We start from the raw sequence: 27,927 nt of genomic DNA on the forward strand, positions 1-27,927 counted from the left end.
ATGCACCACGGGGCTGGGGCAGCGCCTCCTCCTCTTCCTCCTCCATCTGCTGCCCCCGCACCGTTTCCCAGCCCCCCGGCACATTCTGGCCTCGCGCCACTGGCGTGGGGCCTGGAGAACATCTGGAAAACATCTGGATCCTGCTGCCGGCGCGGGGACGGGCCTGGGAAGGAGCTATTTTTATAAAGCTGCCGGGGAGGGGGGCAGCGTGGACCGGCCCCGCACCCCTGCACGGGGCTGGGACGGGGTCTGCAGCGTGGGCAGGATGCGGCCACGGCCCCGGGGGAGCGCGAGGAGCCCCCAGGGCCCAGCTGGGAAACATCCGGCACGGCGCTGGGGCAGGGGCCGGGCGGTGCCGGAAAGGCCGGCGGCTAAATTTAGTGGGAATGGAGCGGGGCCGGCGGGAGGGGAGCGCAGAGAGCCAGGGGCCGGACAGGGAACGGGAGGCAGGGGATGAAAGCACCGTGTTGGTGGGGAAGGACAGGACCCCGCGGAGAGCACAGGGGTACAGCCCGAGGGGACAGCGCAGAGACCATGGGGCCAGCGGGCATGGTCTGCCATGTCCTTGTACCTGTCCCTGTCCTTGTCCTTGTTCCTGTCCTTGTCCTTGTCCTTGTTTTTGTCCTTGTCCCCATCCCCGCGGGGTCCCGGGGCTGCTGACCTTTGCCAGCAGTCGTACCAATGGCTCAAAGTGCATCGTGTCCGCAGCGGCTGCGCGTGGTGGCAGACGGGGAGGGCAAGAAAATGGTGCTGGGGGTGCTGGTGCCGAGGTGCTCCACGGAGCTTCTCCACCCCATGGGCATCCAGCGGCCCCGCTGTGCTCCCCAATCCTGGCACCAAACCGCACCCTACGCCGCTCTCAGCCCCCGGTGATGCCGCAGGCTCTCAGGGCACGGCGTCGGCTGAGTTCCTGGGGAGGGGGCGAGGCTCTCCCCGTGCCCCCCGGCCGCACCACGCCGCGCTCAGTAGTAGTGCACGCGGCCCAGGGTGCCGGTGCCGGTGCCCAGGATGTCGGGCTGCCCGTTGCGCCAGATCTCGCGGATGATGCGCTCGCGCTCCTCCAGCCGCTGCGCCCGCTCCAGCTCCTCGGCCGAGGCGAAGACGTTGACGGGCAGCGCGCCGTCCCCGGGGCCGTGGCTCTCCAGGGGGATCTCGGTCACCGGCAGCAGCGACTCGGAAGCGGCGCAGTCGATGGTGTCCTCCTCCTCCTCGTCTTCATCGTCCTCGTCGTCGTCGTCCTCGCTGAGGTCGGGCCGGGGCCGGGGCGGGTGGCGGGCGCGGGGCCGGCAGGAGATGCGCAGCACCAGCAGGCACAGGGTCAGCACCAGCCCGAAGCAGACGCCCAGCACGAAGTAGAGCCCGAAGCTCTCGGGGTTGGCTGCGGGGAGGGAAGGCGAAGGGGCTGAGGGGACGTCCCCAGACCTCAACGGGGCCGTGGTGGCCCCGGGGTCCCCGCTGGGGACGTGCCCAAACTGGGGGCTGCGTGGCCTCACCTCGGATGTGCGCGTACACGGCCATGCTGTTGCTCAGCAGCTCCATGTCCTGCTTGCGGCTCTCCATCGCGGCGCCCGGCCGCGCTCAGGGGCTCTGCGGGCAGCACGTGCTGGGCATCTGTGGGACAGGGGGCACGGGGCTGAGCCGGGGGGCTCCTGGAGCCCCCACAACAGGCACGGCTCGGGGGGGACCACGGAGAGCAAAGAGGGTTGGAAGGGGAGGTGGCTCGTGGCTGGGGGTGCTGTATGGACAGGGCCGAGCCCCGGCGGGTGCCGAAGCGGAGCCGTCCTGTCCCGCCGCCCTCTGCTCTTCCTGCGGGGCCGGGCAGGATGTGGCCCCCCCACAACCCCCAGGACCCTGAGCCAAGCGGATCTGCTGCAGCGGGCCGGGCTTTCCGCCCCCTCCGCCCCAGGACACGGCACCGAGGGCTTCCTCGCCCCGTGGTGGTGTTTTGGGGGGACATGGGGCAGTGCCCCCCCACCCCGCACCCCCTCCCAGCCCTGTTTGTTTGCTGTGGGGCCCTGGGCCAGGAGCGGGGCCGGCCCCCATAGCACGGGGACAAGGACAGGGCTGGGGTGCAAAGGCCACGGCTCAGGTGAGCAGCATGGGGGGGCACAGAGAGGGGCTGGGGCGGGCGCTGGCCCCGCACTGCGAGGGGAAAAGCCGCTGATGATCCCATGGGAAATGTGGGGAGGAGGCGAGGTGGAGACCCCATGGGACACCCAGGGGACCGGGACACCCCCAGGGCCCCAAGCGGCCGAGCACCAGCCCCTGTCGTCCCCCCCAGTACTCTCCCCGTGATGCTGAGCGGGGCGGGAGGGGATGCAGCACCCGGGCCCTGGCAGAGGGAAGAGCTCATTTCCCAGAAACGTCTCCACGGAGAGAGGAATGAGGAAAGAAATGCAGAAAATGTGACACATCAGCAGAACCGTCCCTGGACAGGGCAGTGCTGCGGGGCCTCGATGCGCAGCGGGGCTGGGCCGGCCCTGCCGGTGGGGACACCCCAAAATAGGGCCAGCGGTGTCCCCAGGAGGGGCCCGGGCTGCGAGCCCTGCACGGGGCCAGTTGGGATGTGCTCGGCCCCGCCGTGGGCTCTGGGGATTTCGGGTGCCGAGGCTGCTGGCGAGGGCACCGCAGGAGCAGCCCCTGGGCCATCGGGGGCTCAGCACCCTCCTGGCGATGGGCACCCATGGGCATGGAGGGGCAGGTCCGGGGTTGCGGTGGGCTCGGGGTGGCAGTGAGGCTGGGGACGGGCGCTGGGAGCAGGGGACAGGCGCTGGCCGGGTGCTGGGCTCCCTCCTGCGATGCCGCTGGGGCTGCTTTGGACCCCCCCGGGGCACCGGAGCTGCATCAGCCCCGGACACGCAGGCACAGCCGACAGCACCCCAAATGCCGAGCCCTGCGTCCCCAAGCACCAAGCGCCGTGTCCCCAAGGGCCGAGCTCGATGTCCCCAAGCATGGATGGAGTCGAGCGGCTTCAAACCGTGCGTCCCCAAGCCCCGAGTCCCCAGGCACAGAGCCCGGCATCCCTCAGCCCTGTGACCCCCAAGCTCCGCGTCCCCAAGCCCCAAACCCCATGTCCCCAAGCCTGGTGTCCCCAAGCACCAAGCCAGGTGCCCAGAGCAAGTCTTCTGTCCTCAAACCCCGCGTCCCCGGCCACAACACCAAAGCACCTCGGGCAGGGGACAGCTCAGAGCGGTGTCACCCCACCGTGGCCATCAGCACAGGGCGGACACGGGGTGCGGGGACCCCTTGGGTGCCACCCCCAGACCCCTTCGTCCCCGCTCCCCGAGCCGTGGGGCCGGTACTCACCGGGACGGCGGGCGGCGGTGGGAGCCTGCTGCACTTTGACTGGAGCGAGGGAAGAGAGGGAAAGGTCTGTTTAGCATTAACAACAGGAAATCGTTCGCAGGAGGCTGGCGGTCAGCGCTCCCCGCCGGAGCCAATGGCAGCCCCGTCCCAACGCCGAGCGGGGCGCGGGGCCGAGGCTCGCCCGCTCCCCCGGGACGGCCCGGAGCAAAGGGGGGGGTGAGCTGTGGGTGGGCTGTGCTGGACCCCGTCTGCTGCAGGGCCTGTCCTGGCCATGCTCAGCACCCATCCGGCGGGATAAAGATAAGGAGAAAGATAAGGACAGGGCCTGATCCTCGCCGGGATGGCGGTGCCGGGATCCAGGCGCGCAGAGGCTGAGCCTCGGAAGGGCGAAGGCGCCGCGGCCGCACCGGGACACGCTCATGGGGCAGCCCCTGACCTCAGGGGGGAGTGGGATGGGATCCTGCCCTGAATTTGGGTCCCCCCTGGGGTTGTGGGGACGTGTAGGGACCAGGTGTGGGCACCTCGGCCCCACTGCCGCGGGGTGCTCCAACACTGCGGGGTGCTCCGGCAGCACGGGGCAAAGAAAAGGGTGTGGGGATGGGGCCAGGCCCCACCTCGGTGGGTTCCAGCTTGAGGTCCCGCACCCCACGGCCCCGTACACGTCGTGGGCAGGGCCGGGCTCTGCCAGGGCGCTTGGATCAGCCCCAGGGGCTCAGCACCACGCGGGGAGCTGGGGGGGATAATGCTGAGCACTGCAAGGGCAATACAAGACAATTTGGGGCAATATAGGGTGATATGGGGCAAAGCCTGGCTATTTGGGGCGATGCAGGGTGATTTTGGGCAACGTGCAGGGCGATTTGGGGCAATACAGGGCGATGTGGGGTTATTCAAGGTGATTTAGGGCAGTGCAGGGCGATTTGGGGTGCAGGAGGGCGATTTGCGGCAATACAGGGCTACTTCGGGCAACGTGGGGAAACGCAGGGTGATTTGGGGGCAATAAAGGTCTGTTTTGGGCAATAAAGGGCGGTTTGGGGCAATGCAGGGCGATGTGGGGCGCTATGGGGCCGCCCAGGGCAGCTCCGCTCGGCTCCGCGCGCCCCCGCAGCGCCCCCTGCGCGTCCCCGCGAGCACCGCAGCCCCCCCCGAGCCCCCCCCAGCCCCGTCCCCGCGGGGTCGCTGCGCGCCTGGGTCTCGGAACCAAGTTTTATTGCCGACATGCAGGAGGAGCTTGGATGCAGTACAAAAATAACGTCTTTATACAAACTTTTTTTTTTTTTTTGTCCTTTTTCTTTTTTTTTTTTTCCTTTTTTTTTTTTTTTTTTCCTTACAATAGGAACCTTTTCTACCGCGTGTCACGCGCACCGCTCCCCCCCCCGGCACCGCTCATGCCCCCCATGCACGACCCCCCCCCCCCCCCCCGAGTTTTCCAGTTCGCTTGAACCCAAAGCGCGATTCGCCGGGCGGGAGCGCTCAGCCCCGCGCAGAGTCCCCAAATATTGCTTTAACTTCGGGAAACAGAAGAAAAAAAAAAAAAAAAAAAGAGGTGGGGGAGAGACGGGGAGGGGAAAAAAAAAATCAGACAGAGCCTGCACAACTGGGGCCGGGGGGGGGGGGCCCTGCTGGTGGCACTGGGTTTGGGGCGAGGGATGGGTTTTGGGTCGACCATCCTGGCAATAAATAAGGCTAAGACTTGAAGCTACTGGCTCAGCTGGCTGGGGGTGGCGCAACCGTTGCGGTCTGTGTTAGTGTTCACAAGTCACCTGCCTGCTCTGCCAGCGTGCTGGGGCCGAGGGGGAGGCAGGAGGTAATGCCCGGTGCTGCCCCGAGGTTGGGTCAGGCCCCGTGGCCGTGAGCGGGGTCCCCAAGTGGAGAACCGCGGCCCCGGAGGGGAAGGATGCAGGCGAGGAGCCTGCCTGGGGCAAGAGAAGGCAACAACGTGCTACACTGCTCGCTCCCTGCGGGGCAGGGGGAATAAGGACAGCCCCCAGGGCTTTGGGAGCAGTGCCAGCCCCAAAAGGGAGCCAGCACCTACAGCCACAGGCCGCAGAAGCCCCCCTGCCCCTGCTCGCCCCTTCCCTGGTGCCAAAGGGGACCAAAAGGGACAGGGGGAGGCAGGCGGAGAGCCCAGCGCCGAGCAGGAGCCCCCGGGGGGCACCAGGAGCTGTGCGAGAACGGGTCATCTGGCAAGACAGGCATCCAGTTCACAGAGTGAGGCTCAGAAACGACCGCTCCCGTTCTCAGCACGGCCCTGGGGGAGGACCCGGGGCGTCCTTCGGCAGCCTCGGCACCGCGCGGGGCGGTGGCGGGGCCGGGTGGCAAGATAAGCGAGGGAACAAATACAGTAGAGACTTCAGCCAGCCCCTTGCTAACTCTAGGCGGATTATTTTGGGAAGCTTTTTTTTTTTTTTTCACATTGTAACTCATATATTATATCTGTACCACAACTGAAGTGTGAAAAATGCTAACTCAGAATTAATGCAATTTTAACTGCACCTTAGGTAAGCTACTGGAAAAAAAAAAAATAATAAGATTAAATCATATATTCTTACGGAACTAAAAGAATCAGTGAAAGGGAGGAAAGAGGTCAAAGGCCAAGCCGGGCCAAGTTCTGCACAACCTTGGAACGACTGCAGGCACGATTTGGTCTTTGCAGCCATCGCCTGCAAGGACAAGTCCCGTCCCGTGCCGGGGGTCACGCCGTGCCGCCCGCGGTGCTGCAGCCCTCACAAGGCCACCGAGCGCGAGGCTGCACCAGAGCAGGGGGCACGGGCAGCCCAAGGAAAGGGTTGATGCAGACGAAAGGAAGTGGGAGGCTTCAAGAAATCCTTGCTTTCAAGAAACCCGGATAAATCTAAGCTTATTCAAACCATACGGAGCGAACGCCGTCAGCCGGCTCTCCATGCTACACGGCCGCAACTCTTGTGCCAGCAAGCCAGCTTCACCCTTGGTGAGTCTTCTCCTTTCCCCCAGGCTTTGCTCGATCCAGAGAACAGCATGGTTAAAAAGACAAGAGAGGTAGATTACAGTCATGATTAAAAGCAGATTAGTCATCTAGGCTTCGATTTAAAAAACAGATTCCAGAAGATGCCAAGAGGCTGCTGCTTCCAAAACTAGCTTTTGGAAAAAAAAAAACAAAAAACAAAAAAACAAAAACCAAACAAAGTCTTCTCCCTCCAGAGCGATTCGTGCCCCCGAACAGAGCTCAGAAGAATTGCTACATTATTCTCCATCGCGGGACACCGGTATTGCTGTTGAGCTGTGGTAGGCGACGTGAAAGGCGGGCTGCAGGGCGGCGTTGTGCTCTCGGAGGCGTGGGCAGCTACTTGCGGAGGTACCTCTGTGCCAGGATCGCCGCGTCCAGCGGGTTCATGGGCTGGGCGTCGTGGCCCAGGCGGCGCACGGGGGGGATGTTCCCAAACTGCCGCTTCTGCAGGAAGCTCTTGGCCTCGTGCAAGGTGTTCTTCTCCTCCGCCAGGAGCAGCTGCTGCCTCATGTAGTTCTCGAACTCGTACTGCGAGCACTCCTCCGTCACCTTCACCTGCGGGGGAGCCGCCGCGTCAGAGCCACGGCCAGGAGCAGCCCCCGCCGCTGCCTCCGACTGGCCTGAGCCACGGGAGGATAACGAGCTGAGGGTAACGAGCTGGTGAGGTCGCCACTGCTCCCAACAAACAGCAGCAAGAGAGCAGGAGGCAGAGCACAGCAGGGAGCCTGAGCCAGCTCCCAGCTGCACACAAGCAGGCACCGCTCGGGGAGAGCTCCCAGGGCCAGCGAGCTCACTGCCATGCAGCTCAGCAGGCTGGAGGCCACGAGGGATGGGAATTCTTGGAGGAAATGTGGCACAGGGACTTGGAAAAGCAGCTTGGGGCACGCAGGTGCTGAGGGCTGCTGGGCCAGCAGGAGACAGAGCCCAGGGAAGCGCACCAAGCACCGCCAGCCCGAAAAAAGCACCACCACAGAGCTGCAGCCCCAGCACTGGAGGCAGCCCTCCTGCACCTACCTCCTGGGGGTTTTCGGGGTTAGCCACTTGGTCATCGATGTCTGGCACCACCTGCAAGGGGCCGCTCAGCGAGGACATGGACTGCCTGCGGGGAGAGCGCTGCGTTAGGGGCTCCGCATGAAATCACCTCGTCGTCCCCAAAGTCTTGCTTTTTGTTTTGAAACAGGATTACGGAGCTAACACGGGTGGGAGAGAAAGCAGCCCCAGCTCCAAAAAGCACAGCCTGCACAGCTGGCTCAGCAGGCAGCACAAGAACTCAGCCTGAGTGCACTGTGCAGCACAGACAGAAGGTCACGGGGCTGACGAGAGGGCTGCACAGATCACACACTGCCAGGATCCATTTCTGCTGGGGTGTGCTACTGGAATCTCACCCCAGCTGTTGGATATGCCAGTCCTGGCATCAGATTTACCCTTAAAAGGCATCTCCACCCTGCAACTGCAGCACACCCCTGTGTTAAGGTCTCCTGCTCTTCCCCTCTAGAGATCTCATGCCTGATTTTATTTAATAGTGTAAGTCTAACTACAAGCTGGTAGGAAGTGTCTGTATTTGGCCACTCGTGTATGTAAAAGTATAATATTCGCAACAATTAGACTTAAAAAAAAATAAATCAAATCAAATATGGGGCAAGGGGGTGCCTTTGCTGCTCCTTTCCCTCCGGTACCCAGCACTGTTTCGTAATTTTATTGCTTTAAGAATGCAACCTTTGTGGCAGCAATAAGCATCCACACTGCCCGTGCTGGCTGTGTCCACCAGCAGACACCAGTGGCTCAGACACTTTTAAACTCGTTGCAGTTCTCACAAATCACCCTCTGGTGCCCCATGGTTGGGAGCTACACTAACACAGCTTGAGGCTGGAGATGCCACGCTCCTGCCTCGCTCCTGTCGAACGTACCACGATGCTATGATGGAGCTGAGAGAATCCAGCACTTCAGACGCTGTCAGACGCTGCTGTGGATCCAGGACCAGCAGTTTTCGGATCAAGCACACAGTGTTTTCTGAGACCCGCCCATCCCTGGGAGAGAGAACACACGGTGAGGCCACGCGTCCGAGGCGGGCAATCAGCAGCAGGATGCTCAAGCAGGGAGCAGGAGCACAAGAGCCACTACTGCTCTGACCCCAAGGATCACCACCGCGCTGATTTTCTGGCCAGGGCCTGGCTGTACTCACTCGGGGATGGTGTACTCGGCAGCCTTGATTTTGCGGAAGAGCTCCTGAGGTATGCTGTCGTAGAAGGGGAACTGGCCATAGAGCATGGTGAAGAGCACCACGCCCAGCGCCCACATGTCACTGGGTTTTCCACGGTACGGCCGACCTGCAGGGAGGGAGGAGGCAAAAGCTTTAAGACTGGAAGAGACAAAAGCAACAGGAATTATGATACTGCCGGCCCCTGATGAGAAAAAAAGCATTACGAGAGGAATTACAGCCCTGCCAGCCCCTGCAGCCCACTGCCAGAGGTACAAGCTCTGAAGCAACCTCTGCGTGTGCTCCTCTTTTCTAAGCATTAGTCAAAATTTTCGAGCCTTCCTAGAGTAGGACACCAAGAACCTCTTGTAAAGGTGCCTCTGTCATGAATTAGCAAACCAGTGGTCCCCACACAGCTGTCACCCTGTCTCTACAGAGGATGCTTTCCTTGCTGAGCAGCTAGGACGTGACCCGACAGCATCAGGTGAACAGAAGCACAGGGTGCTGGAGCTCCCACGACAGCCCCACAAACTGAACAACTGAAGAGTTCCTCAAAAGGTTCCTTCTGCTGAAATTCTGCCTTCAGACACCTGCTTCGCCCCCTTCTCCATCCCCAGACCATCACCACCAGGAACCTTGAACGTTGCAGGCTCCACAGACCCCCCCCTGCTGCTAGCCCAGGCCAGGGGAGAAGAGAACATAGGGCCAGCAGGCACAACGCAGGGCAGGCAGGGAGGAAAACCCCAAAAGAACAAGTGCTCCTCTGGCAAGGAGCAGCCTAATGCTCACACCACCACCACCACGCTGCCAGAGAGGGGGATTTAGGTGGAAGGACAGATTCAGGGCATCGAGACAGCACTGGGCCTTCAGGATGGATCCTGAGAGGTGGCTGCAGGATCCTGCTGTGAAGACAAGAGCCTCCCCGCAGAGGTTTTCCCGACAGCTGCCCCGGGCCCAGCAGGCCCTGGGAGCCACTTGGTGGAAGCGCTGCCTGTCCCCTCAGCAGCTCCATAAATCAGCCAACAGCAGCTCGCACGAGGGTCAAAACTGAAACTCCAGGGCTGTAGCACAGCACAGGATCGAGGGAATGGCTTCCTCTGACTCACACGGTGAGTCACTGCTGCAGCATTTGTTATTTGTACTAATTATTCTTTGCTTTATATGCTCAAAAAAAGGCACCTCTCCCTCCTCCTCCAGCTTTTCCTGCTGTGACATTTCAGCAGCCACAAAACGCGAGCCACCTCTTAGCAGAAGACAGCTTCTCCCAGAGACTACAACAATGATTAATTCACCAGGCTTTTTAGGTTCCTCTCGCTCGGGAGCATTAGAGATACAGACAGAGGGATGCTCAGAGTCTGCAGATGGTGGCGAAGCCTGAGCTGTCCTCAAGTAACTTTTCTTTCTGCCTCCGGAGGGGAGCTGCAGACTGAGCCATTTTGGAAAAGCCATTTTCAAGAGCACAGGAAGGGCTGTGTGTGGGGACACCGGAGCACAGAGGAATCGCACCTGAAGGTGAGGAATCCAGGCAGTGCTGCTGCAAGGCACTGTCCTCTACATGAGGCTGGGTCTTGGACAGCCTCAGCTGTCAGAGAAGTGAGTAAAAGCAGCGTGCTCAGCACCTTGTGGCACATAGAGAGGCTGTTAAATGCACCACCAGGGGCTGTGGGAAGCAGCTGGGTGCCTGCAGCCCCCTGGGCCAGCAGGAAGGAGCAGCTCCACCCCACCTTCACCTAGCTGAGCCCTGGCTGCTCCACGCTCCTGCAGAGCAGTTGGCTCCTGTCATCCAGCTGGTCACGGGGCCCTCAGGATATCCTGCAGCACAGGAAGGGCCTGCAAAAAACACGCGTCCCACCTCCCCGCCTGCCTCTGCCTCCCTTCCTGGCTTAGTCCTGCCCAGGAGGGAAGCAGCCTCAGACCTGCCTGAGATCACGATGAGCTCAGCCACTGCCTGTAAACCCGACAACAAACTGGGGTGAGTGTGCCTGCTCTCACAAAGACAGCAGAAAAGAGCAGCTCCCTCTGAGGGTGTTTCTCAGATACAGAAGCCTGGGAGACCAGAGACCAGAAAGGAACAACCCAAATCTTCTGCAGGGGAGCTCTTGGTGTCCTAACAGCATCCTCACACACACGAGTGGCACAGAAGGCTGGCAAGGGTGCTGGATTTCACACTGACAGTTGGTGCTGGTGACCTACCGGCCGGCTTTGGGTAGTTTGCTATCACCCCAACACAAGTTTGACCCTGCTGATGGATAACCCTTGGCAGCTGGGATGTGTTGGTGGTGAGCCTGGGCTGCGCCCTGCAGTTCAGCTCCAGCCCAGAGGAATTATCTGTGCTCAACAGGACGGCTCCACGACATGAGTTAATGCTTAGTAAGTGGAGTCTGCATGGAGAAAGGCTTCAAACGCAGCCCCAACTGTAAATGCACCCTCCAACGCTCTAGCCCAGCTCAAAACCTGTGAGACCAAGAGCAAAACCTCTGCCTCAGTGACTGCCCACACCAACCGCTGCCTGCTCAGCTACTGCTAGCACAGCAGCAGACCGCAGGGAAGAGAAACCCACTGAAGCTACTAAACAGACAGAAACCCCATCTGTTTCTGAAAGTCCCTGCACTGCAAACAGTTCGAAGGGTGGAGAACCTTAGGAAAAGCTGTTTTCTGCTAGACATCTGCTTCAGGCCTCTGCTGGAGACAAGGCACAGGCCAAACACACTGCTGGGCTGGCCTGGCATGATCATTCCTCTGTTTTTAAGTAACTCCTCTCAAGTCAGCCCAGAAAGTGCCCCGAGGGTCAGCAGTTCCCTTCAGGAAACAAGTAGCTGCTGCTGCAACTGCTCCTTGGGCTGCACTGCCTGCACTAAACTGACCTTACAGGGGTTTGAGACAATTGGCTTAGTCCTAGGGATTTACCTGCAGCTCAGGTGAAGCCTCAGGAACACAGTTCAGATGTGGGAAATGGAACATCTTGTCTGCAGTCAGACTTATTTAGGAACAGGCAGGGAGCTTTTAATTAGCTTTGAAGTTCAGACTAACCTTAAGAAAAGGTACACTCACACTTTCCCTTGATACTTGGAAAAAACAGATCAAGTCTCATAATTGGGACCTAATTAAGGGGATCTCAAAAGGTGGGTTACACGTGGAAGCAGAATTAGGAAGGGGGCTGTGAATTCCCACCAAGGAGCAGAGGGGATGCCTACCACTGAGCACATCGGGGCTGATGTAGGCAGGGCTCCCTCGCTGGTCCTTCAGCAGGTCATCTTCGCTCACTAGGTGCTTCCCAAGGCAGAAATTCGTTATGGTTATTCGATGAGTCCTGGGGAGAATCAGAAGGCATCGGTGAACAAGAAGCATCATGCCACAAGCCAAACAGCACAAACAGAGGAAGCTGACACCAAAATAGAGATGTCTACGGGGAAAAGATGAGCAGGATTGCAAGACCAACTCCATCCCAACAGGGAGAGATTCTACACCTGTCAGCACAGCTTGCAAGGCTCCTACAGAGAGAACAAGAAAATCCATTTTACAGCTACGGACACAACCTACAACCAGCCTCAGTGGCACACGGTGCCCACCTTGCAGGGATCAGCAGCACCAGGACCTGCACTTCTGTGCTTGCTGACTGCCGTAGGGCATTAATATTAAGAAAGTAAAACCCTTTACCACGTTTTCTGGAAGCTGAGGGACAACACCCTACAGGAAGAGGAAGGGCTGCCCTACACAAGCCCTGCTGTGAACCACTTGCTTAAACATCTCCAGTGGGCAACCACAGGACACAATCGGGTTCAGTGCGGCCACTTGCACACTGCCCAAAAACCCCACTGCAAGAGTCCCACAGCAGTTTCACCTGTCTCCAGGACCCCTCTTTTGTGAAGAGCAAATATCTAATCAACATCAAAAAGCCTCCTACACCTGAGCACTTCAGAAAAGATGAGAACAGCAGGCACATGCAATTTCTGTATCGATGCCCCTACTTCCCTACGGCATCACCAGCTCCAATTAGTGACATTTTTAAGGCAAAGCGAGCCCGTTCCAGAATTACTACCACGTTAAATCTTCCCTGTCACCCAGGTAATTTGGCTCTTGACATACAGCTTACAGGACTGAGCAGGAAAACACTCTCTAGCAGACTTCTATACTCTTGAAAAATATTACACAATAAAAGCCTGAAAGCACGAATTAAGTCAGTCAAAATAATCAAGAGATGTTTCCAGCAAGTCTAACAGACAAGTGAAATAAAACCATGTGTGGGCTGGCAATGGAGAGTTGATTATTAAGACAGACTCATGCTTAAGAAGTGTTAGCTTCAACTGTCAGGAGACTTCCCTGGCTGAACAGCAATTTGGGGGATTTGTTAGAGACTTAGAAGACGAAGTGTTCTAAGGGACACTCGAATGTTCGGGGTTGCTTGGTTTTATTTAGTCACTGAGATTTGATTTAACCTGTGCTCCTCCAGGTGGAAGCCTGACCTTGTTGTGAGGCTTCACCGCGTTCAGCTGGCAGGGACCTTCGTTAGCCCAGGAGCCTAATGAGGCCCCCGTAGCCCACGGCTACCTTCGCTCCCCAGCCAGCAGAAAAGACCTGGTGCTCTTTTGTGAGCACGTCTGGAACGGAACAAACACTTCTGATCAGTCCAGATGACTGGTCCTCTCCATGGTAATCTATTCTTAAGCCTCACCCACCCTTTCAAATGACTCACTGCTTCAGAGGCTGCAGTTGTTCCTCACCAGAGCTGATGGTCTTACGAGTAAAAAGCCAAAACATCACACGCAGTGCAAAGAACGGCTTTGGCAAGTACGGTCAGAGCTTCAAATACCTTCCCTTTCTTGCTAGTGGGGCCCCGTGCGTGCAGCTCTAGCTGTAGGTATCTCCACTGCACACTTTGCCCAGAAAAGGAGGGAAGCTCGGGGTGGATCCTTTAAAGAGGCAACCTTTGTCTGCCTCTTCCTAGCAAGGAGGAATCAAACAAGCCAGCAGAAGAGATTTATCTTAAAGTCACCATATAAAATAATCTCTAAACAATTCAGACATCCCTGAACACTGCTGGCTGTTACGTGTGTGTGTTGGGGGTGGGGGGGCACCAAGGAGTTCAACCTCAACAGGCAAAATCTGTTTGCTTTCAAACAGTATTAGGGAAGAGGAAAAAAAAAAGCAAGAGCAAGCTGTGACCACAGTGAACCTGCGTGCTTTGTGCAGACTCCGGAAGCCTGCAGACCTAAAGCCTTCCAATTTTTTATTCATTCCACAGAAAACCAGACAGAGTGTGAAAAGACAATGAATTCCGCTCATTCTTAAGGCTAGTGCAAAATATTTAGCCAGTAGTGTAATACTGAAGAATACAGCAAAATATCCGAGCTGGAACGAGCGTGCCAACTAAATGCATAAATCAAGACAAGCAAAAACTCCAAGGAGCCACCAGGCAACGCAAACACTGCCCCAGCTGCCTCTGGCTTGGGCTGAGGCCATGCCCCACCGATGCTGCTCGTTCTGCTGCAGGAGGGCTGCTCCCCCCGGTGCCTGCACAGCATCCAAGCCGTTGGACATTACTGGGTTATAAACCGGGGCTTGCATCAAACCAGCTAATGGCATCAAGGAAGCTATTTCAAGCACAAACACAGACAGAAGAGCTTTTGTTTAGATAAGTAAATATTTTACTGCTAGCAAAAACACAGCAGTGTAGCAGTCAGAGATTTAACACTGCTGTGGTTATGGTGCAGACTGCAGCGCTGGGAATTCCTTCAGCGCAATGGAAAGTGAGTTACATGAACAGAACTACTCAACACATCTCAGTTCCTTCTTTTTTTGTAAGAAGCATTTCTCTTACAGGTTTCTGAATGACTAGAAAAAGGAGTTTTCAGAAGTTAGAGTCCAACAGAAAGCGCTGACGTGATGTCACCGAGCGTGGTGGAAGAGTGAACTATTTAAGTTGGGCTCAATTCAGTTTTGGAACTTAGCCCATAAGCTCTGAACTGGATTTGTATTTTTGTGCAGCTCATTTCCCTGTCCCTCAGCCTTCTCACACAAGAGCGCTCTCAATGATGACTGCCTTCAGTTGTGTTCGTAATAAAGCATCTACTTCAGGGAAAAAGCATAAAAGAACTGCCCGAACAGCAGCTCTCCTGCAGACTTACCTTTTGTTTAGCACCATGTTTCCTAGTTTCAAGTCTCTGTGCACAATATTTTTCTGCAAAATACATAATAGTATAACATGAGCAAAGGCATAATTGTCTAAATTCGATGCTTAGACAAAAGCACTAAGCATCTTTTGAAATCCCATTGTCTTCGTTCTCAAACTAAAAAGATCTTTCGGCTGTTTTTTTCCTTCTAGATATAAATTAAAAGAGGCAGAGCTGATTGTCACATACAGAAGGAACACCAAATGGTGACTACGTTAAATTAATTAAAGTACTTGAAGACACTGGCTTTTGGGTTGAAAAGCAGGGGGGGAAAAGAATGATAATGCCCACAGTCCTACACCTAACATGAGGGGACACCTCAAAATAACCTAGATTTAGGTTTTTAGCCTGGTTGTGTTCTGAGTACTTTGTGCACTTCATTTTCAGTTCTGCTCAAAGGACAGACCGAGCAAATTTGCTACTTTGGACACCCAGACAGACTTGAATGAAACCAAAAGGCCAGAAAATTAAGTGTCCGGGCGCAGTATGACCTCAGTAATGATCATTTTACCAAATGATATATAATTCATTGCTCTGCTGAGGGAGGGTGGAAGCCCCTTTTTACAGGGTAAGAAGTCAGACATCAGCAGAATCTATTTTTGTTCCAGTAGCTCCAAGTTCATTGATCTCCAACTTGCAGCTTGAGGTTTTGATCTCACAAATCAATTCCTACATTGAGATTTATTTCGCTTCAGAAGGAAATAGCTTGAAGTGTTTCCTGCATCCGAGTAACCTCTGCTCTCCTGCTCTTCAGCGACCACTTTGAGGTTAATAACACTGCAGTTCACCTGATCTGCACCGAGTCCAGCTGGCCCCTCTCCACAGTCAACAAATGCTGCGTTATCATCGAGAAACTCGAGGGGAGGGGAAGGGAACGCTCCTTTATGGCTCGGGGCACAAGGTCTTACGCAGAACACTTATTGGGAAATGGCTGGAACACCCATCCTTCATAACCTTTCCACTGCCCGCACAAGGAAGCTTTAAAACATCTCTTACACTACCAGGGGAAGACCAAGCCCTCCAGCACAGAAAGGGACGACAAAGACCTTACCTTATGTAATGCTTCTACCACTCGTACCACATCATAAAATATCACAACCGTCTCCCGCTCACTGAGCCTCTTCTCTTTAATGACATAATGCTGCAGATTGATCAGATCTGCCGTTTTGTCACTGAAATCATGAGCACAGAGACAGTCTAACACAAGACAAATGCGCTTCTTCATTTTTCTGACCATTCTATTGGCTTCTAAATCTTCTATAATTTCGCAAGCTCGGTCCTACAGGGAGGAAAAAGAAAGAGCAATAGTTCAGGGGAGGTATCTGGACATACTCACTGACACAGAGAGCACTAGAAAATAAATGCACGTTGATCTTAAAGTGAGTGAATGCAATTACAGGGCTTGATCTTTGTCCCAAGTGGGGATTTCAGAAAGAAGATGCATGATCTGTACTTAAAGAAGCCAGAGGAAGAAAATGCCTTTTGTTTATGTGTGTATATCAGTACTGATGCTGAAACATGCACCTTTAGACAAAGCCTAAGAAGCTCTGCAGTGGTACAGAATGAATACTAGGGATCAAAGACATCAATAATCAGGAAAATAGCAATCCCAGGACAAAAGCAGCAGCTCTTTCATAACATTAAACAGGACATGACTGACTCGGGCTTGGTTTACTTAAGATATAGCACAGATGGCCTCGAGTGAAATGGCTGTTGACAAAATTTAACCAGCAAGCAAAGCAGCCCCAACATCCAAACTGGTAATTCCTACCAGTCCCTCGTACCCATAAACAGTTCTCAGGGTGTTAACAGCAGCACGACTCGCTGGAGATGCTGATCAGCACATTTACTAGTTTGTTTTAACATGCTGAAGCAGTTTCTTGGCAACTTGTTCCTCCTTACAAGTCATCATTAAGCAGCAGAGAGACCGGAAAGCACAACTTCAGTTCTAAAGGTGCTCTACGAGCACAAATTAATTTGCTAGTAAAGCAGCTATTTTCCTCCCTGTGAAGCAGGGAGGCTGCCTATAAACGGCCATTACACAAGGCTTAAAAGGCCTCGGGTGCAATATCACAGGAGTCACTGTCAAACAACAAGTATCAAAGGGTGTGCTATGGTGTGCCTGCCCCATCTTCCACTGTTCTCACGCTCCCCAAATCCCAAACCCCGTTACATCACAAGGCCCTGCCACAAACTTGCTCGTTTGAAGCAGCCTTGATTAATCTCAGTGGTGTGCTGCTAATTCTGTATGCACAAGAACGGGGTCAGCACGAACCGTACATTAAACAAAAGCAGCTGAAGCCAACAGCACTTCCTGGCGTTCCCCCAACCTGCACGGTGACCAGCTGTACCTGGAAGAGCCCGTGATGATGAACCACTCCTTCCTGATTGTGGAGCAGGGAAAGGAGAGAATACTCTGTGTGCAGCAGCATCTTGCCCTGTCGTTCCTCCTGCGTTTCTATTCCTTTATCACCCCTTTCTTCTAAAGTGAGAATCTTCAGGAAAAGGGAAAAGACCTTTACAACTCCCAGAAAAAAAACAAATGCCCCCAGAGCTCTCACATTTCAGGCATTCACACGTGTATTTAACAGCTGGGGGTAATTACTCTTACTCGTACACTTGCCACAAACCTGTCCAAACCAAGAGCTGTGCAGAACGCACAGCATGAGTTTGATTAACACCGGAAAGCAGCTCAGGTGCTTTTTGCAAATACCCCAGGTGACCTTTCCTGCTGGAGCTGCCACCATCTCAGGTACCGTGGAGGAGACCTGAAGGCTCCAGGACAGCCCCATGAGAACAGCAGCCACGGCAGCCTCGTCTCAGAGCCAATCTCCACACCAGACTGATGGTACTGGCAGAGCTGCTGGGCTGAGGGGAAGTTCCAGCAGCCATTTCCCTCAGTTCAGCCTGCACCAGAGGCTGCTGTGAGAACTTCGTCACGAGGGCAAAAGTTAGAGAGCTCTGAAGATGTGGAACCCCTGCGTTTTGCTTACCTTTAGCTGATAAAAGTCATCTGTCCCATCCTTTCTTGCCAAACACTGAACAATACTTGGCACAGGGGAGTTACCTAAACGTGGACCTAACAGCACAAAGCAAAAACAGACTTGTTTTCCTTTAAGCAGAAATGACTAATTCGGGATTACATCAGTATTCAAGTGTCACGCAGTTTACATTAGCTTAAGTCAAGTTCCTTTTTTTTTTTTTTCTGGAGACTGTCTTTCCACAAAGCATGATCTAAAGAAAAAAGTAGTACAGAGCTACAAACCCTTTCTGCACAAGGTTTTGGGTTCTTCACTAGAGAACCATTTAACAAAAACTCTACCCGCAGCACAGCTGTGTTTAGAAATTCAAATTGCTGCATGCCTGAACCACACGGCTTTTACCTTTACCAGCAACACCCACAGCAGCTACTGGTAGCACCTCCGAGCCTTGCTGCCACCTCTGCAGGGACTCCAAATTTCAGGTTAACGTACAGTCTCCCCTCATCAGTTTAAATCTAATTCTGATCAATTAACCATTGGTTTCTCCTGGGAAGTCCATCATGTTGAAGTCCATCAAGTTTTTAGTACTTCATGCGACTTGTTCCAACCTAACAACTTTTCTAGCAACTCTTAGAAGCTAGCAGAGTTGTCTTGCCCAGGCACACATCCATTATAATATCCACTACTGCATTACTTAGCTGTCTACATGCTGATTTGCCAGAATATTCCAGGCAAAACGGGTCAAACACACCCCTAGAACTCTAACTAAAAAGCCCCTGAATTTGCTTTTTAACAAAGTTTAAGAATGTAGTTAACAAAAAGCAAAAGCAAAAGCAAGGGTTCACATTTATCTGAAAGGCCATGCCTGCCTTGCTGCATCAGCATGACAAACATCTTCAGTTTGACCAGTTGCAGAAGCTGCTGCTCTGTTACATCACGGGAATGGCTCTGGTATAAGGTGCTAAGTTGCACATCTGCTTTGCCCTTCGTTTTCAGTTTTGCAATCAGTAGCTCTCTGTCTTGAAAACTGAAGAGGAAGAAAACCCTCCCTGCTTACCTAGAATAAAAGGGCCCGCTCTCTTGGCATTATTTCCAGAAATCCCTGTACAGAGAGCTTTTGCCTTAGTGGATGTTTCCCCAGCTCCTCTGTCTGATGCTCGCCGCTTCATCCTTGGCTCTTGAAAGAGAGAGAAGATCACATTTTGGTGAGCAACTGAGTTAGTTTCCTCACAGTGTCCCTTATTTCATACAGGAAGGCTTTCACTTACTGATGCACTTGCCTCTGCCTACTCGTGCTGTGAAAAAAAAAAAAACACAACTATGGCTCATTTATTGATAGCCCAGTTGTGGGCTGGAGGCTTAATGCATTTTGAAGGTATAAATCAGGCTCATTATTCACAGCAACGTTTCCTAGAACAGTTGTTTGAGAGACATGGTGGGAACAAGTCAAAATAATTAGAGCTTGTTTTACGGCAAAAACAAGTTTGCACATTAACATATTTCAGAAAAACCTCTGAAAGCAGATGCCTAAGTTATCCCTTTGCATGGGTGCCTGCTTCTGATTCAGCCTATGGGCTTGTGCAGATCCATTCAGAGGATTCCCCTGCAGCCAGCCCACCGAGCACCCCAAAGGTTCAAGCCTACTCCTCGAGCAGCCACGAGCACACAGCATTTTAACTGGAAGCCCATAAAAATGAGCAATCTTTCACCTCTTCCAGCAAGGGCATGGAAAACCAGAACACGTTACTGTGAAATTCATTTAATTTAACAATGATTTTTTAAAGAGGCACTTTTAGTCTTGGAAAAAGTCCTCTCTCTCCGTACCTCTTTAGGCTCTAACCTTTTTATTGCTTCCCCCATCCATCTCCACGCCTTACAACTGGACGGAGTGGAACACCTGAAATCTGAGTCTGACACAGGGAACGTTACCTCGCTGTAGCCTCCTCAGGCAGGAAGGATGCTCTGTTCAGCTTACAGCCCTGCCACCTGCCTTTAATTGATATTCTAACGAAGGGAAAGGCTGCGGTGTCAGTCTGTGGGCTCTCTGGCACTGCCTCTAGCACACAACAATTCAATCTAACAGATGAGAATCTCAAGCTTTGCATCCAAGTACTCCAGGTCCATGGATACCACCACAGCTCTCGAGCACAAACTACAAGTCACCGACTTCTGCTCATTCTGGCAGAGCAGAAAATCTGATTTCCAACGTGAATTTTTCTGCTACTCAAAAATCTAAAGAGAATCTGAGGTGGCAGTGAAAAACTGATACCTACAGGGCCAAATGAATTCAAGCCTCAGTCACTGAAACTTCTCTTCCCCAAAGCAAAGTCCTGTTCCAGCCTAGCAGGAAGGGAACCTCTTACGTTTGCAGCCAAGCAGTCCTTCACACGCAGCATGCTCAAATGTAAATCAGCTCCATCAAACTGAAGTTGTGTTTCCAATACACCTTCTCCTCACCTTCACCTCTTGGAAAATACTTCCAAAGGCTTTCACAAGTACCTACACATTAAATGTTCGTGTTCTGACATTTCAAACATTTTTTTTTTTCTTCTAAAGGGGCTGGGGGCGAGGAGGAACTAAGCACAGATCCATTTTCTTGCTCTGAGCAAGTCAAAACCAAGCCCCGCTGGTCTTCCCTAAGAGGTTACTACAGCAGACCAAGAAAATATTTTGGGTTGTACTTGTTTAAAAAAAAAAAGTCTCAGAGTTTCAGCAAGTCAGAGACTGATAAATCACCATACTTTGAACAAGGCTGGGACACTCACCCTCTGGCAGCCCCACCCTCTCTGTAGCCACAACAGTGATCTCACTGCATTAATTATCTAGCAGTATCTGTCACCGAGGTCAGAGATAGCAAGAGAGATTAGGTGAGAAGCCTTTCAGCAGGCTGCACAGCCCTGCACTACTGAATTCCACCAAAAGTTCACACCTGGGAAAGAGAAACATCACCGGGCCCAGCTGCTTTGACATCTCCAGACCCTTGCTTTGCTCCTTCTGCATCCCTGCCCCAACATTTGGTTGTGCCTTATACAATTCTCTTTGCGTGGCTCCTCGCGACGCAATCAGCCCTGCTGGAAACTTATGAGTAAGATTTCCACGGGAGAAACCCCACTGCACAGAAACTCTGAGATAATGACCCTTGTGCAATCGCAGCCGGATAGGGAGCTCTGGTGCAAACGGCGTTATCGTAAACAAAACGATCTGAGCACTCACGTCGTTCAGCATCAACCGTCTCTTGACTCTTCTTCCAAACTAGGTTTTCCAACGTCTCAGGAGACAGGAGTCATCACCTCGGGGAAGGCTGGCTGCTCGAGAGGTCGAGGGCTCTGGAACGTGAAAGGAGATACACTTGACGCGGCGCTTCTGGATTATTCCTGATTACGGCAACGTGGTGTGCACCCAAACTCCTGCAGCCTGAGACATCTGTGTTTGTTTTGGCTCAGGAGGGGCCCGAAACCTCCTGCTGTCACATGAGAGAACAAGAAGGGCTCTGCCAGTTTAGTCACCGAGGAGTCACAGCCGCACGGCCCTGCGCAGCCAGGCAAACACGAGTGTCAACGGCCCCCAGTGACATTTTGTGATGTGACACATCTGCACACACACACACACACACACACACACACGCTCTGCACTTTAACCTCCACCGCAGCACGCTGCCTTGCTGCTTTAACCACCTCCCAAGCACACCCCCCTTAGCGGCGCTGCCACAACAGAGCCTGCATCGCGGGACGCAGCTGTTAAATCCTGGTAAGACTGGTGCTTGAAGGCTGGGCTTTAAGGACAATTTTGGCTAAAGGCAGAGAACACCACGTTGAGTCTTACAAACCCCCACTGCAAACTGATTCCTCGTTACAACTTACACTGGAGTCTTTATAAAATAAAGCAACTCGGTGCTGCTTCATGGCCCTTGGACAGGATCCCTTTATGATTTACATCAGGCCCTCCAGAGCCACATCGATCCCCAAAGCTCCACATTTTACCCTCAGGTACTGCACACGACGCCCGTTTGATGACCCAGGCTGGCTCCCAGCCCATAATCGATCAGAGCATCGGTGGCAGGCACGCAGGGAGCGCGTGGGAGCCGGGCTGCCAGCACCAGGAGGCTGTGGGGACGAGCAGGCTGCACGGCGCCAGCCAGCAGCGCTTTTAGGACGAGCACACAGAGCCTCCAGAGGCGCCCCAGCCCGGCCGCTATTTAGGGACACCCTCCAATTTCAAGCAGCATCCTCGTGGGAGCAGGAGAGGAAACACCAAAGTGCTCAAGGATGAGGGATGACCCCGCTCGTGCCACCCAGGGCACTTGGCATCCCACCTCCCTGCACAGCACCCGCTGGGCCTCAGGGCAGCGGGGTCAGCGAGGGCAGCAAAACCCCACAAAAAACCAAAGGGAGCCCCTGGAGGATCCGGAGCTGCCTCCAGCTCTGGGTTTCCACGTGAGCGCACTTCGTGCTGAGCTCCTTTGTGGACGGGGCAAAGGGAAGTCGGATGCAGGAAGGTCTCGGGACAAAGGGAGGAGAAGCAGGCGCAGCGCAAGGCAGGCCCGGTCCCTGCTCTGCACGTTGCGTAACCCTGATTAGAGCAAGGAAATTGGTCAAAAGGCCACGGACTGGGTTGTGTAAGCCTCCCGCAGCACCGAGGCCATCCAGTCCACACCGGGTCTAAAAATAGCGTTTTGAGACAGGGCTTAAGGAAAATACACCGAGCAGCCACGGCTGCAAGGCAGGAGGCTCTGAGGCTCCCTCCCCGCCGAGCCAGCAGGTGCCTTCTACCCACAAACTCGTTTCATCTCGGCACAAAGCTCCGATCCCGAGGGGCTCTGCTGCTGGAAGCACTGGTGGCACAAAGCTGGCGCTGCTCAGGCACAAATAACTGCGTGGTGTGCTGGAGGAGCAAGCCTGAAGGTAGTTTTAGCCTTAAAGCTACTCCGCAGATGGAGATGGAGATGCCAGCCCCGCAGCAACCCTCAGCAGAACTTCTCCAGGACGGGTTACTCACAGCACGCAGGGCAGGGACTGCGGCACTGCACAGGGGTTTCCTCCTCAAATGCAACGAGCAGAGAGAGCAAAGAGGCCGTAAGCAGAGTCCTGCACGTGAACCCGTTAGCTGCAAAGTGAGCTCGTCCAAAATTGAGACGTGCTGCAGAGCTGGGGACCAGGAGGGTTCCCGTGGAAGGCAGTCAGCCTTCGAAAGGTGACGAGCACACCTCTGGCAACCTACAGGCAGCATCACGAGCCCAGCAGCTGGGGTTTTCCAGCTTTTAAGACCACAAAATCCTCCTGTCAACAAGCTCCACCTCAAGAGCGCGCACCCAACACCGCACAGCCGGACCAGGAGCGTTCATCCTTCCCAACGCCACCCCAGGGACGCGGCCGTGGGCACCCGCAGGGTGGGTTCGCCGCCCCCAGCCCCAAAAACAAACTGTTCGAGCCGAGCCGAGCCACCCCCGCTCCGCCATCTGCAGCACAAGCAGCCCTCCTCGCACAGAAATCCCCCACTTGCTCCGACGTCTCACCGGAGGAGCGGCCGCAGCTCCTTCCCGCACCGGCTCTGTGTGTAATGGAATTATTAATCCAATCATTCTGCAGGCCTGGATGTTAACGGCTTTTAATTACGTAGCTTAAGGACACGGGCTCGTTCCCGAATTACCGCGCCACGTTCCGGTGCCCGGCACAGCAACAAAGGGAGCCGAGAGGAGGCAGCGCTGCCCTTTTCATCCCAGATTAAAGGGCAGGCAGGGCCCGCAGTCCGGCAGCCACCACTAACAGCAGGGAAAAAAAAAATTCAAAAAGTACCTTTGGGGCGTTAGCAGGATTACTCAGCACCACAGAAACTGGTTAAGAAACCGAAGAGCTGATAGAACCTCGGCGATGCTTTCTTGTTTTATCTCACGGGGACGAAGCAGGGCACGCTGTGGTTGTGCTTTCTAGTGCAGTGACACTAGAAAGACAGCCCAGGACACGCAGAGACTGCTCTTATCCAGCCACCAGCGTCCCCCAGGTGTCACCAGCTGTGATTTACCTCTGCTGCCGCCCCTCGAGAAGCTCACTGCAGAGAGGGGATGACCTTGCTGTGCCTCACCAACCCTCCTGCATCCCCCTGTCCTCGCCCAGACAGGGAGACCCCTCCCCAACATGGGGCTTGCCGTGGTTTATTTCGTGGGCAGCCCAACGCTGCGTTCTGCACCGAGCTGGAACGAAGGTCACAGTTCCTTCATTTTTGGTTTTAGTGGCAAATTCCAGCTCTTTGGGAGCGAAGCTGGACAGGACCTACACACCTAGATGAGGACTAACGTGAAAGGAGCAAAATTCGTGCTATGGTCTGACGAAAATTAACGCGAAATGAGCAGAACCCAGGCTATGGCCCGACTTCTCAGCGCAGGAACGCGCAGCAGCAATGGGCTCGGATGGCATCACCTCGCCCTGCCACCTTCCCTCAAGACCCTGCAACCACAAGACCTGCTGCTGGAGGAGAAGCAGGGCTGCCCCAGGAAAGCTGCCCCAAAAGGGGGAGCACGAACCAGCCCCAATGAAGAATAGCTGGGAGCTTCTCTGCCCGCACCGAGCGGCGGTCGGATCAGCTTCAGTGTTTCGGTCGCTTTGCTGTACAGGAACATCAACTTTTACAGACCTGCGACAGCAAAAGCTTTGGAAATTTAAACGGTTCTGCAAAAGAAATATAAATAATTAAAAAAGAGGAGAAAAAAAAAAAAAAAAGTCCACCGGATGACTCAGAGAGCCAACAGAGCAACCCGCGTGCGGCGCCGCGAGCCCTTCCAGGAAGGGACGCCTCCTCCAGAAAGAGGAGCCCTGACTCAGAAAGTTCTTGGAAACGCACGGAGACTCACCGAGCCGCTTCCCCTGGCCCCACCAGCTCCGAGCGGGACGCCGAGCTGCTGTCCCCGAGCACAGCCACGTTCTCAGGGCAGCAGCCCCAGCCCCGAGCCCTGAGTCCCATGGGGGAGTCAAGGTGGCCACCAGCAGCCCCCGTGGCACGCAGGGGACCCCACGCACCTTGCTGACTCCAGCTGCTGCCAGGCTGCGACTTCCCAGGGATGAAGCCACCTGCAGGAACCGCAGGTGGGGGAGGAAATCCCTTCCCGGCCCTCCGGGGGAAGCTCCGAAGCGCAGGAATCCAGCGCCCAAACCACGGCACGAGCTGGCAGCGCCGCCTCCAAACCCCTCTGATGCATCAGCACCCCAGCTCGAGGACTCATCCAACCCCGGGCTCACGCTGGGAGTTCCCTGCCGGGTTACACAAACACCACCTCCAGCTTAACCCCTTCTCCCCGCGGCACCGGAGAGCCTGGGAGCAAAACCCACAGCCCTGGGGACGCCCGCGCCGAGCCGAGCAGGCGCTGCCCTTCAGATCTGCACCGGGCAGGACCAGGCTGGGGTTTTCTGATCTGAGCTGATGTCACTGTGTGTGTTCAGCACCCCATAAATCACCGCAGCGGGGCCTTCCTCGCGCACACGGATGGATTCTCGCCTGACTCAGGCGTGCCGACACTTTTACAGCCAGGTGTGGTCGCTCGGCTCGTCCAGCCCCAGCTCGAGAGGGAAACGATACCGGGCTGCTCGGCGACGCTCTGCTCGCCAAACCCCAGCGTGGGATTAAATAACGGGGGCTTCTAAATAACACCAGTTACCCACAGGGTCAATTCCTACCCGATTCCTGTCCCTAAGCACCAGCTCTGAGCGCCACGCTAGCCTTGCTATTGCTTGCATCATTTTGACACACTGCAAGTTCAAAAAAAAGGACAAAAGCCAACAAAACCAGATTATTCCACCCAAAAAATTACAGCAGGAACAGAGCTGCCTCCAGGCCAGCAGGAGCTCAGGCAGGATCCACGGGATGCCCTTCACCAGGGTGCCCGCGAGGTGTCCGGGGATGTTTCGGTGACAACCCGAGGCCGAGCAGCAGCTGGACACGAGGGGTTTGTAAGAACCGGGGCTGTGCGACCCCACCAGCCGTGTGGATGCCACGGAGGAACAATAAAAGGATGTAGCAGCAGCGCTCCGCCATCGGGGAAACTCTTCCCACATCCGGGAGGCTCAGCCCAGGGGCTTCTCGCTCGCAGCCTGCCCCCAGCGATTTCCAACCCCGTTAACGCCCGGGATCCCCTACACCCAGAACTCCTCACCAGCAGGCGAGCCCAGCCCCTTCCTGGAAGCCTTTCATTGCTGCTCACTGAAAGCCCCGGGCTGCACGGGGACCCTTTGTCAGCTCTGCCAGCGGGATGGGGTCACGCATGCTGTCACACGGCAGCAGACACACGTTTAGTTGACAGAGCTTCTTTCAAGGAATGTTTCTGCAGCAGGAGAAAGGCACAAGTGCATCCAGAGCTCAGGTACCTGGGAAAACCTACGGGCTTTGTGCAGGAACAAGTCCCCAGGAGATTTCACCCCCAGAGTCAACCACGGAGGCAGATAGGGTCAGACAATCCCCACCTAGTGCTGTGCAGAGCTGTGGGATGAAAGAGGTTCTGGGGAACTGCTGTGGTGTGAAAAGCCCCATCCTGAACTTGGCTGAGCTCTTCTCGCCTTGCATGTGTTCAAAGAGCAGAAAATCAGCGGCTGCTGCCTCCTCCAGCACCCAGTAGAACACAAAAAACCCAAACCCTGAGCAGGCAGACCACCAGCACCATCAGCTCGGGGTTATGCTGCAGCAAGAAGCGCCCTGTGAGGGCTGCCCTGACCCCCAGCCCAGGCTGCTGGCGAGGCTTTGCCTGAGATGACAAAAAGCAGGTCACCGGGTCCTGGCCAGAGAATCCCAGCACCATTGGGGCTGGGAAAGAACTCTGAGATCACCCGGTCCAGCCACCCCCAGCCCCACCACCACCCCCTGCCCCTGTCCCCCAGCACCACGTCCAACCTCTCCCTCAACACCCCCAGGGACGGGGACTCCACCACCTCCCTGGGCAACCCGTCCCAACGCCTGAGCGCTCTTGCTGAGGAGAAATGTCTCCTCATTTCCAGCCTGAACCTCCCCTGGCACAACTCGAGGCCGTTCCCTCTGCTCCTGGCACAGTTCCCTGTGAGCAGAGCCCGACCCCAGCTCCCCACCCCTTCCTTCCAGGCAGTTGCAGAGAGCAATGAGCTCTGCCCTGAGCCCCCCTTCCCCAGCCCAAACACCCCCAGTGCCCTCAGCCGCTCCTCACAGGACTTTCACCAGCTCTACAGCCCTGCTCTGTTCACACTGCAGGGCCCCGGCGTCCTCCTCATAGGGACGGGGCCAAACAAAGCCGGGCTGGGCAGCACCACGGACCCCGCTCCCCTCCCCAGGACCTCTCCCAACACGGACCAGCCCCGTCCCGGTGCTCCCCCCCACCCCCGGGCACCCCCTGCCCCCACCTCCCCCCCACGGGGGTCTCAGGGCCGGGCCCAGCCCCTCAGGGACCCCCCCCCCCCGGGCTGAGGCCGAGCCCCCCGTGTCGGCCCCGGCCCCGCGGCCTCCGTGGGGCCCTGCCGGATGCGGGGCCGGTACCGCGGGCTGCCGGCGGTGCCATACCCGGCCCCTCCCGGTTGTTCCCGGTCCCCCCCGGTGCTTCCCGACCCCTCCCGGCCCCGTCCCCGCTCACCCATGGCCCCGGGGCCGCCGCGGCCGCCGCCGCCTCCCGCAGCCGCAGCCCCGCGGCCTCCGCTCGGCGGCCACCTGACAGCGGAAGTGACGCACGGCCCGGCCCGGCCCGGCCCCGCCCCTCAGCCGCCAGCCCGCCTCCTGGCGGCCGCCACCGAGATGGCGTCTGGGGGGGGGGAGAGGGGGCGGGGCTCCGCGGGAAGGGCGGTGGGGATTGGAGGAGAGGTGTGATTGGCAGGTGGGGATGGGAGGGGATGGAGGGCGGCGGGGTGGGATTGGTTGGGGAGTGGACGCTGATTGGTTGAAGCGCGGTGACTCCCGCAGCCGATTGGCTCCGCTCGCATCAAAGGCTGGCTGGCGAAGGGGTGGAGGTCACGTGGGAGCCGGGAGCGCGCTGCGATTGGCGGGGAGGCGGGGCTTCCACGCTGCCGCCCGTTGCCATGGCAACCCCGCGGCCTTAGCGCCTGGCTCGGGCCTACCCCGGGGCCAGGCCGCAGGCGAAGCCCCCCGGGGGTAGGGGCGCCCCCAATTTGCAGCCCAGAGCCGGGCCTCGGGGCCAGAAGGGCTTTGTTTGGGGGCTGGGGCCCACCGAGGCGCAGTGCATCGATCACTAATTACACAAACACTAATTACACAGCCACACGTCCCAGTTAGCAGTTAACCACCACAAAACTTCACACCCCACGGTCCCCGTGTCCCCCCTATGTCCCCCGT

At 56.0% G+C, this 27,927-nt stretch overlaps 2 protein-coding genes across 2 annotated transcripts; both read right to left on the reverse strand.

Annotated features, from left to right (window-relative positions):
• Positions 1–584: 584 nt before the first annotated feature.
• On the reverse strand, positions 585–3,364 carry EVA1B (eva-1 homolog B). The gene is made up of 3 exons (XM_084300840.1): positions 3,307–3,364; positions 1,494–1,611; positions 585–1,378 (listed from the first exon to the last, which is right to left on the reverse strand). Exons 2-3 carry the CDS (start codon positions 1,558–1,560, stop codon positions 963–965), a joined length of 483 nt encoding a protein of 160 aa, XP_084156966.1. The 5' UTR covers positions 1,561–1,611; positions 3,307–3,364; the 3' UTR covers positions 585–962.
• Positions 3,365–4,731: 1,367 nt separating this feature from the next.
• STK40 (serine/threonine kinase 40) lies at positions 4,732–27,322 on the reverse strand. Its single transcript, XM_084300851.1, has 12 exons — positions 27,215–27,322; positions 20,851–20,963; positions 18,695–18,814; positions 17,650–17,735; positions 17,008–17,151; positions 15,708–15,935; positions 14,612–14,664; positions 11,681–11,796; positions 8,472–8,616; positions 8,197–8,316; positions 7,304–7,388; positions 4,732–6,844 (listed from the first exon to the last, which is right to left on the reverse strand). The coding sequence occupies exons 3-12, from the start codon at positions 18,804–18,806 to the stop codon at positions 6,626–6,628; spliced, it is 1,308 nt and encodes a 435-aa protein (XP_084156977.1). The 5' UTR covers positions 18,807–18,814; positions 20,851–20,963; positions 27,215–27,322; the 3' UTR covers positions 4,732–6,625.
• Positions 27,323–27,927: the final 605 nt, after the last annotated feature.

This window comes from Netta rufina (genome assembly GCF_964035555.1).
Source record: "Netta rufina genome assembly, chromosome: 23".
Lineage (NCBI taxonomy): Eukaryota > Metazoa > Chordata > Aves > Anseriformes > Anatidae > Netta > Netta rufina.